This window comes from Oreochromis niloticus, linkage group LG12, assembly GCF_001858045.2.
Source record: "Oreochromis niloticus isolate F11D_XX linkage group LG12, O_niloticus_UMD_NMBU, whole genome shotgun sequence".
Classification (NCBI taxonomy): domain Eukaryota; kingdom Metazoa; phylum Chordata; class Actinopteri; order Cichliformes; family Cichlidae; genus Oreochromis; species Oreochromis niloticus.
In genome coordinates, this window is record NC_031977.2 from 15056110 (window position 1) to 15067544 (window position 11435).

At 40.2% G+C, this 11435-nt stretch overlaps 1 protein-coding gene across 1 annotated transcript in view; it reads left to right on the plus strand.

The window, feature by feature from the left end:
• arb2a (ARB2 cotranscriptional regulator A) overlaps positions 1-10000 on the plus strand; it is a 158115-nt gene extending 148115 nt beyond the window's left edge. The window contains exon 11 of the mRNA XM_003452666.2: positions 7509-10000. Within this exon, the coding sequence (XP_003452714.1) occupies positions 7509-7666 (158 nt within the window). The 3' untranslated portion in view covers positions 7667-10000. The remainder of the gene's footprint in view (positions 1-7508) is intronic.
• The last annotated feature ends 1435 nt before the right edge of the window (positions 10001-11435 follow it).

Below are 11435 nucleotides of genomic sequence, written 5' to 3' on the forward strand. Positions count from 1 at the left end.
AGACTACTATTGTTAACTTAATAGCACAGTCATTTAAAAATGCGTAATTTTAAATTGCTTGGCTTGAAAGTAATAGTGCACAAAGGTTTTGTCATATATGTTTATATATGTATATGTGTCATTGTATATCCCACAAATGATTTGCATCCACAACACAAATATTATTTCCATTTAAACAAACTGCTAGTCATGGCAATTGTATCTACAAGGCACTTAATACGTTTTTTTATTGCCAATATTACCGGTGATGTTGTGAAGAAACAAGGTATTTTTTGTCAGTGTATCCAATGTAAGCATCAGGTGTAGTGTGATAGAAATATTTATATGATTACGTGGTTGACATAAAGAAAACAAGTGGGAGACTGCTTTACAAAGAGTATTGATATATATACTGCAAATTCCCTGATGCCAGTGTATACTGCTTTTTAGATGGATAATGATTATACCATGCATTGCATCAATCTTACACTAGTACTGTTAGTCCCCTTGCTAGATTCTTCTATAGACCTTAGGCAACATGTGTTGTGAATGAGAATTGTATGAAGGTGTGTGCGATCACCATAGCCTTGTATGAATGGGGGTTCTCACACTCAAGGCTGTCTATTCTGAGACCACAGATTCTGAATGCGCCCTGTCTTTCTTACAGGTGCAAAGGGGGCCTCTCTTAGCCCTGTCCTCCTTCAACTCTTTTGTGACTGAGTGATGTGTGTATTTCTAATATCGTAGATGTGTTGGTGTGAGTGTGTGTTTCTCTATGCCTGGTGTTGTCTTGGAAGTGCAAGAGAGGTTTGTGCAGCAGATTTTACTGCAGTAAAGTGGACTATAGGTGTTTGTGTGTTTATGCGAATGAGGAGTGAATGAAATGTAGCGAAGTAGTAAGTTTGCGGTGTGGCATATAGCATATTCACTTGTGCGCATGCTCTAACCCCACTCCATCTTTTCCATCCTGTCTGGCCAAAGTTGTCTGGCCTAACCTACCCTTGGCAAAGCATTGTGTGTGTGTGTGTGTGTGTGTGTGTGTGTGTGTGTGTGTGTGTGTGTGTGTGTGTGTGTGTGTGTGTGTGTGTGTTCGTGCTTGGTCCCATTTGAGTTGCACGTATATGCATGCGTGTAGTGCCTCCACTAATGCACAGTCTTTGTGGGGGCCTCTCTTTTCAGCCATGCTGCTTTTGAGACACGTTGTGCCTGGGCATAGAAACAAAAGCTCTCCATTGCCCCTCAATAGGCCAAAAACAAAACCGTGTCAGGCGAGCTAGCAGCCCCCGAGTGTTTGCCATTTAAGTCCCAACCAATGGTGGCGGAGATGGAACAAAAGGGCCGGACAGGGAAGGAGGCCTGCACTGTTTACAGTGTTAATGTCTGGGTGGCACTCCCAACAAGGCCCTTCCATAAACATACATGTGCATGCACACTCAGTCTTTTTCCTCTTTTTTTTTTTTTGTGTGTGTGTGTGTTTATGTCACATATTCACACTGAATCAACAGGTACATGTGCAGACCTTATACTATGCTGTAAAATTCACACACAAAAATGGAATTAAACTTGGACATGTCATACGGGCATAAGAAAATTTGTGTATGCAACTGATAATTTTGACATTTTTTTATTACCCAAAGAGGCATTTACACATTCATACGATTCTTAGTATTTTAATAATGAGAGAACAGAAGGTTCAGACTATACTGTCAAAACTAGTTCATATATTTTAAATAACTTTGTCACTGACTCTATACAAATTTTCTTCTTGCTTTGTCACCATAAATAAATTAGCAACCCAACTCTTCCAAATAGCATGCAAATGGTGCCCCCTATTCACATATGTTTAAAGTTTTAAATGTTTTATGATAATTTTGTGGTTCATTAATTTCATTTGTGAATTTAATTGAGTGATTTTATTCTACATCGTACCAATTGTTTCTGTTGGAGCTAACTGTCATTCTTTGTGTCCATTCTGCATGAGAGCAGCTTTTTTCCACATTGACATATAAATAAATAATTGTATATTTAATGTCATTATTATTTCAGTGTAGAAAAAATCAGAAAAGGTGCATACAAAATGTTGATTAAAGCGACACACAGATAGCTAAGCACATATTCCAAAATATCTCAACCCTTTTAAGCAGAGATGAGTAAAACAACTGACATTGAGAGGTGCTGTAGAGGCAAAGGCTTATTCAGGCTTCGATTTTTACTGAAGAGGAGGCAGGAGAGTCTGACACTGGTATCAAATAGCCTGCACAGTCCTTGGACCAGGGTTATCTTGTAAATACTCTGCTCCAAGTCCATAAAAGCAAGGGTCCTTTATGACGGCCAAGGCCACTCATTCACATTAAAATAAAAAAAGCACTCAGTGCAATCTCAGTGTCTCGGTAGGGAGGAAACATAACAGGCTGGAGGGATTAACAAAATGAGAAGTAAGTAATAAAAAAATACAGAATTTCACCGTCTTTTGTGCAGAGTCTTTGTTGTCGCAAGTTCCACTCTCCATATGAACTACTTGAATTCAAAGTAGCTTATGTGTGGTCATGATTTCAACCAGTTAATGTGATATCCTCCGCTCACTGTGTTTTCACTCGGTTTTGTTTCTCTATGTCTCTCTTCTGTTTGCATTTTATTCTAAGTAAATACAGAGCCCCCTCAGCGGCCCCTGTAGGTACTGATTCAGGTTTCTCATCTCTGGATGTGTAATGAGTTCTGCCTTGTTTTTGTCTAACAACAACACACAATAATAAGCAAAGTAATTAAAAGCAGTATGAGAGAGACGGGGGCTGGGCAGACCCCACTTACCAACAAGCATTAAAAATGAATTTAAGTCAAGAAGCAACAGTGGTATTACTGATTTGATGAAATGAGTTCTGTTTTTGAGTATTTTTGTCTTGATGTATTTATGGCTGTTTCTGCTCCAATCAAGCTGATTTTTATTTGAAGACACACAGTGTAGAAAAAGTCTGATTATTCCTGGGTTTGTTGTCTTCATCCTAAATGGAGATTAGGGAATGGTGTCAGGGAATGGGTGGGAGAGTAAAATCTAATTTAATACATTTTTTGACTGAAAACATAATCTTCATGTTTTGTTACAGAGGACAGAGCTGCTCTGGTGGTGTTGCAGACCACCTGTCACCTGCCCGGGCTCTCTTTGACCTCATCTCCTGTGGCAACATGTCACACCTCCTTTACAGACAGCCATGTGGGACGAAATGACATTCTTGACCTTTAGGCATGTTGGCAAGCAAAGTGACAACAAGCATAGCTGACTGTATGTCAGTTGTGTGCGCTGCATGTGGACAACCAGACACACGCAAACACATAGTGCCAGCGCACACTGTGCACGTAGTCTCGGAAGATCATCTAATATCAGAGAGCGTCAGGGACAGAAATCCGATCGTCTGACAACCAGGATACAGATAGCGATTCTCCTCCGCTGATCCATGCAACAGATAGTTTCCACAAACAGCTGCCTGACTAAGGTTACAACCAACCCAGGCCCGCACCACAATGCACTGCTCTACCTCACATCGAGATAAAACAAAAGCTTAGGTTACCGTCAATAGGAAATTGATAAGATAATACACTGTTTGTGGGTTTTTTTTGGTTTTTTTGATGAAAACGTTGACAAGAGGAAATGAGAAAATGCTTGCTTCAGCGTGAAATAATATCATGTATATTAGTCTTGTTAGGTTTTCTGTTTGTTTTAATATTTTCTTCCGTGATTATATCGTTGTTCATCTCCTTTTTTTAATTGAAGCTCATTAAATGTTTAACCCAAATGTCAGCATATTTGATTAAGCAGTTGTAATTGTTTAAAGAAATTCAATTCTCACAAAGAAAAGTATCATCACTTTACATTCCCCCTGCCTCAAAGTACTCTTAATAATTTGAATATGGATTTATATTATAAGTGAGGCAAAGAGATATGCCCCCTTCACATCAGTGTAATTACGAATCACAAAAAAAAGAGTTTGATTCAAATAAAATAGGCCATTTGTACACAAGCAATTAACTGCTGCGGCTTTAAATAATGTAGCCCAGATGGAACCTAATTATAGTCGGCATGCTTTGATTTGCACTTCCTGTTGGAGTATCACTCGGGGCGTCACTTTGGCTTTTCAGTCACCTAGCGTTTGTTTTGAAATTTGTGACAATCAGAGCCGATTACCATTTGTAACAGCATGCAGCGTTTGGTACGCAGGGAAGAAAGCATGGCCCATAGCTATGGAGGAATTTCCTTGTTTTCAGCTCAAAAATCTCCTCTGTTCCCTTACCTCACTGCACACAAATGATAACAACTGTGTGCGTGAGTATACGTGTGTGTTTGTGCCCGCATGTGTGCATGTGTGTGTTCCATCCACGAGTAGACACTTACAACTGATGAATGTGTTTATGTGTGTGTGGCAGCATCTTGTAGCAGCGCAGAGTCAGAGGGAGATCAAACAGTCAGTCAATTACCTTGAGAGGGCTCCAGTGGCTGTGACAGAGAAGAGGAGGCCAAATATCCAGGATCAAATACTCTTCTCTGTCTGTCACATAATGAGGCAGCTTCACCAGGCTCAAACAACACACACAGAATGGTCAAACACAGGGCACTGGTAAGGCGCTACACTGAAACTGCTCCATGACTGGAGCACATAAGGGAGCTCTCGGCACAGGACATGTTTCTGTACCGGCTCTTTGCTGCCTTAGAGTGAAACAGGGAACAGTGAAACATCATCGCGTGTATGCGTTGCCTTACCTGTAGGTCATTATTACGTGCAATATTAATCTAAGTTTGTTTGTTTTTTCCTTGAGTGTAATTATAAACACTGATAAAACTAAGGACAATTTTCTGTATTCCCCGTGACGATACCCAGTGTCGTGGAGCTCGACAACATCATTATTGAAACGGCAATAAATGAAACCGTTATTGCGTTTAAAACAAACTTTATTAGGCTAATGTCATTACAGTAAACTTGTTAAAATCTGTACATGCAACTTAATTGTTTCACAAGTACGAAACAGCTATGCAGTGTACTTTAGTTTAAATACAAGATACAAGTTACAGTTAAAAATGGGTGAGCTCTTTGTCCATTATACACTCTTTTGCCAATACATAAAATCGATTCTTCATAAAGGAAAAAAAAAAAACAGTCTGCTTATCAGCTAATTGGCTGTTTATGGGTTTCCTTTACCCACAAGATACAGCCAGATGACACCATCGATTTCCACAATTTTTAAAAGATATTACTTTGATTTGTGGTGTAGCTGACATAACTCTCGCTTCTCTTCTTCTTCTCCCTCTCTCTCTGCCTCTGTTTGCCCGGTCACTGGGATTCCTCCTCTAAATCAGTGGTCACATCTCAGCTATGACAACATCCATTAGGTTCAACACGCTTTGGCTATTAAAGGAGGAAAGGATGGAAGTTTTAAAGGCCTGTTTAAGTCTACATGAGAGTGGGTTTATATCTGTGTGTGTGCGAAGGTTGTCTGGGGGAGAGGATTTTATTTCAAAGCTTCTACCATATAGAAGGGGTGGAGCTTAACGCCAGAGTCACTGAAGGGGCACGGGCTTATTTGCATATTGGCACAGAGACACCCCCCTGGTGACCCTGAACTGCGATGGGATAGGGTGGAGACGCTGGCGGCATTCTGGAGTTCACCGCTAGTTCAAGATGAACTGGAAAGTGCTGCGGCATTGATCGCTTCTACAGAAAAAAGAAAAGAGACAAAACAGAAGTAAAAATACAAGTGAGAGAGGGAACAATGAGACAGGGAGAACAGAAGAGGTGGAATAAAAAGATCACAGTGCCTCAAATTGGATATAAATGATAGATTAGAGGTGTGAGAGGGCTGTGTCTTTGTTTCCAGGGATAGGTGTTATGATGAGCCCTACACAGGTAGCGGAGTCACCGGGAGTGCTGGGTTATTGACTACCATGATTGCCAGGCCAGTAAATTTGACCCAAGGCACTGACTGCCATCTGCTTGCTATATAGCGTGCAGTGCAAACCCCTGTCTCAGAATGATCGAGAACCCCCTTATATACTCGTACGCACAAATTACACACACACAAACATACCACTGGTACCGGGAACCCAAATTCCCTCTCAGCCCAAAACCCTATACCTGCTTACAATCATACACATAAACACACACACATGCACACACACCATCTCCATTAATGCTTCCAGGCAAGGGTCAATCTAATAAACATGGGGTCAGTGCAGTGGTCATCAGAGGGCTGTCTATGGTGTGAGAGCCTTTAAGTTGCTTCCTAATTGTATCCCGGCGGCCTTCTAGTCTAGCTTTTTATAGCTGATACGATGTGCACTGTGGGGAGAGGAGGAAGCCAGGATGGAAAGTGAAAGGCACTGAGAAAAGGAACCGAGGTAAAAAGGTATGTCTGTATATTGTAGAGATTCGATTCATTGAGAAGGGCTGTGGTTATCGACTTTTCTCTCCTGGGACCATCTTTTTTATTTCAAGCAGCTCTAAATGATTAACTGCTTTTTGTTTTTTAAATGCTCCCAGGAAAATTACAGGAAGTCATTGTAATATTGTTTCGAACAAATGCAAGTCCCTAAGAAAAAGAGGCTGCAATTGCAGAGGTGAAAATAAAGATTCACAGAAGAAAGCTCATTACCGCCAGTCTTGACTTCCTCCATTCCTCTGTGTGCAAACATGTCTGAGATCCATCTATAAAAGTATGAAACTCTTAGTTTTTATCTAATAACAGACAACGGGTGAACGGCAGGACATCATTTTTCAGGTTCAGTTGCAGTCAGACCCTAACCAGAGGTGGCACAAACAAACCATTCCATGTTACAACTAACTTGTTAGTTCTAGCTCAACTGGATGGCACAGCCAAGGTGTTCTGCCATCAAGTTGAGCTATCAAACTAAAAGGCTGGGCTGTGACACCCAAACCCTAAGGAACCTGACGCGCATGTACCAGATTTCAAGCTCCAGCGTGACCCCAACTTGGGAACTTGCTAACCTGGAGAAGGTCAGAGGGAAACCCTGCACTTCTGCCTCCCCCCGTCACTGCCAGACCACCTGATATGTTCACTAGTTATCGCTCTCCAACTTCTGTCTGGCCTTTTCTCAATTAGTCCTTTGGAACGAATGACTACCGCTCCACTGGTTTCACTTAGTGCACCCATTGTGTATATATCTAGTTTTGTTGGAAGGACCTCTTTCCAACTCCTTGGTTGTGCAGCGCTGTTGATTATCAGGTATCCGCTTGAATAACATATTAAGGCTATCCCACTGGGCTAACAGGTCATAGGCTGCCATCGTTCTCACACATAAGGGTTTAGGTCTGCATGGAGCATTGTGGGAGTTTGTGAATCTTATGAGACTAAAAATCTTATGTAATAGTGTCCGTTTCTTTTCACTTCTTACGTTGCCATGGTAAGTATATAGAATGCAGAGCTTTAATTTAAATTATATTAGCAGTGATCATGTGTTTCCTTTCATATAACATTACAGTCAGTAAATATCTTGGTATGCACTTGTGCTTATCTTTTCCACGCAGGCACAGAGAGGCATGAGCTGACTTCCTGGATGAGTTTCGACTCTATCTTCAGGTTCTTCAGTGAGTTCCATGCAAAAGAAGGCGAGGAGGCAGAGGAGACTTCCAACTCTGTCACCACACGCAGTGGCTCCCACAAAAACAGGCACCAAGATTTGTAGAGAACCATCAACAGTGACTCGAAACAAGAGGAGATTTGGGGAGGGGGGCAGAGGTTAAAGTGCAGAAAAGGTCCTCTGATATTTTTTTTTTAAATTTTCTCTCTCTTCCTCTGTAACCTCCTACCAGATTTCCTTCCCCACTGTTTTCCCCGAGTGTCATTTCTTCCTCCCAGCCTTTCCTGACTCTGCACACGCATAGCCTTCTTGTTGTAAGAGACAAGAGTACAGGGTCACTGTGTATACATCACAATAACGTTTTGCATTACTTCTGGTTGAGTGCAACTGTCAAAGCAATATGGGCCTGAGTGTTAGTGCTTCCCGTGGGCTGTGGCCTGGCTGCGGGTACGGGCCACAGCAGCAGAGATTAAGGTTGACAGGCGCTGTGCACAATGCGCTGTGGTGCACCTCTAATTGTCCTGACATCAGCCTGAACTGAGCTAATGCCCCGCCTGCCCTCCAGTCTGCACCGCTCAGTCTCCTCTCCATCATCCCCCCCGGTCCTAAAGCCTGGACCACTCACCCTGAAATTAGCTCATGCCGTGTGGTACGTTGTGGTAAGTTTGGTATCATTTCAGTTTTTTTAATCCTGTACCGACCGCAAGTATTTTTTTAATAAGAGTGAATACTCTTAACTCATTTGTTTAACAGCAGTTGTTTTGATTGCTTCATATTTATTGTTTGACTCATCCACACACATAATCAAAGAAAACTTTTAAACCTCATTTTTCTCATTCAGATTTGTGAGTGTGATTCTAACCTGTTTCTTTTTTTCTTTTCCTTTTTTTTTGGAATTGCAGTTATTATAATAAGAGAGACTTTTTGTAATTTCTGAAATTTGAAGGCAGTGTCTCATACAGACACTATGACTATGATTTTATTTTTTAATATTAAGCCAATATTTTCTCAGCACAAGTAAGTGAGTAAGTGTTTACTTTAGTGTATCTATGAGTTTGATTTGCAAAAGTGTGGCGAGCTCATTTCTCTGGTTATTATAAATATATATACTTTTTCCTTTTTTTCCAGTTTGATATCCTTGAAATTGATGTCTGTGGCTGATTGGATGTGATGAAACAAATAAAACAAACACAACCTGTTCTGAATATGGAAAATTCAGGACACTGAGCATATTTAAAATCATTTAAAGTCAGGCATCAAAATGGGTTCGAGAGATATCTCATTTTAACGGGAGCCAGAAGTCAGCTCACAACACTCATAAAGCCTCAATATATTGCCTTACACATGTCATGAAATCCAAGATTTCAATATTATTCTAAGCCGGAATGATATTTCCTTAGATGTTGGAGAAATGTAACATATCAGTTTTTTTCCTCACACCAAAGTACTCTTCTTGTGTACTTAGAAGTGACAAAGTCAGCTCCCTGCTCAGCTGCATATAATCTGACTGTGTGACTTAAACATGATCTTTTTTTTTCCATAAAGCTGGTATGTTTTATAAAGCACTCAAGGCTTAATGGAGTACATTTCTAATGTGTCATGGCATTAGTAAACCCCCAAATTGCATACTAAATCATATGATACCTTAGACACACATTCTCAAACATTCCTACCCTTTTCTATCCTTTTTTTAAACAGTTTCCATTGTTAAACTTCCACACTGAACACTGAAATCCTGCCTTTTCTGCCCACTGTGTGTATGGTTGAAGGCTTTTGTGGATTATCTTTCTGCTGTAATGAGACAAGTGCGGCTGATGGTTGCAGGCCTAATTTCCTTTTAATTTGATTTAGATCTCTCCAGGTTTCAGCAAAAGAAGTTGGCTTATTATTTGATTTGATGAGTTTCATTTCAAGATATCTTTGCTCATCTTTCTCCTTTTCAACTATGATCAGTTCATTTTTCACTCTACAATTTGTATATTGTTGCCTTAGGAATAAACAAGATTCTGCTCACTGTTTTTTTTTTTTTTTAATAATATCCAGCAAGCCATATGTGAAGGGAACTAAAGATGTAAGAGCAGCCTAAATCCAAAGCACAGTTTGGAAATAAAAGGGGAATATTTTTCGCCAATTGTTCTTGAAGTCATTATTTTTTGCAGATGGTTTATTATTTGTTGCATTGGATTGAGAAACACGCCTATTTTGTTTAATCACAGCACAAGCTTTTTGGTTTTATGAAACTGAAAGTTTCCTGCCAGGTTTCATTTTTTTTCTTGTATTCTCAAATAGTTTCATTCTCTTTTGATCCATTTCAGTTTTGAAGGTCTTAATTATTTTCAACGCTTCTGCAGCACAGCAATTACTGTACTTTTACATGATTTCATTGTTGTAATAACCCATTAAAACAAAGCAAATAAACTTTAAATCTTGATTTTTAAACCGTGTGCTTCTCCCTTTTTTCCTTTTCTCATTTTCTTCTTCTTTGTTTTCTTGGGATGGACGTGCTAATCATCCTGACTTTTTCACGGCTGGTATTGCGCACGTTACTTCTTTAGAAAACCATAAAGAAAACCCCACAACGCAGACAGGCCACGACAGCTGTGAACGCGTCAAGTGATCGAGGAGAAAGTCAGGTGAAGTCACATCCGTTGTATCTACAACTTTCCAAACGTGAAATCAATACTAACCTCCAAACATGCCTCTGCTACCACACAGTCGACCACGTGTTTTGTCAGTTTTCTAATCTGTCAAAAATATATATTTTACTATATGTAAGTGCTGCTTTTTTGTAGTGAAACGGGTAATAACTTTAATTGTGCATATTTTTTTTTAAACTCCTTAAAGGTAATGATATTGGAGACAGAGCGTTAAACTGAGCGATACGTGTGTCAGAGGGAAAACAAACTATAAACTGTAATGCCTTTTTTTTTTTTTTTTTTTTTTTTTTTTTTTTTTTTGGTCGTTAATTTAGGCAAACTGAGCCCCCTCTAACTCAGCGAGGTTTTACGGCATCATTTGTTTTCACACGGTGAAACCGATCAGGTCATTAAACGCCCCCTCAATAAATCTTTAGAAATCTTTTCCATTAACCCCCGAAACAACAAGTGGAACCAGGCGAGTCCCCCTCACACAGTGTCAGAGCGCAGATTAAAGAGAGGCATTCAATCACACACACACTCGCTCTCTCTCACTCGCCCTCTCTCTCTCACACACAAGTGAATTAGGCTCGACTTTCTGTCTTAAATGTGTTTAGAACTTCCTCGGGATATGTATGTAACTTCACAGCTCTGTGATATTGAAAAGGCAAAACCCCACTCTGAGTTTAATTAAATAACCTGCCTTCTGTCCAGAGCAGTGATGTAGTGGTATCATAAATTAGGACCTCCAGTCAGTTGTCATCAAAGGCACCCGATTAATACACGTTTGGAGGAGGGGGGTTGTATTATATTTTCGACCAGGAATTAGTGCGCCTTAAGACTTGTTCATAGACTGTTAAGTGTTTGGCTATTTTATAGATAATGCTGAAATATCGAAAGTTGCGAGAAAGCAGACAAACTTTCTCTCATTGGTCATTCACTTTCATGGGCGCCCCCATGACAACTACGATTTCTGTCTGTCAGTCAGTCAGTCTGTCTGTCTGGCACTAGTTTACACTTTTTCGGTGTTTCCTGAAAAGGAAAAAAAAAAGGAAAAAAGAAGAAGAAGTTGGACCTTGACGTTTAAAGGATTTCCAAACCAAAACCAGAAAGCCTGATTTCCTCTATCTCTTCACTCGATAAAAGCAGGCCCAGCGTGTGAATGTATTGGTATGTCTGATTTGATTAAGCTATAAGGATTTACTTTCTCCCAGCTGATGTCGTCAACTCGTGTAACA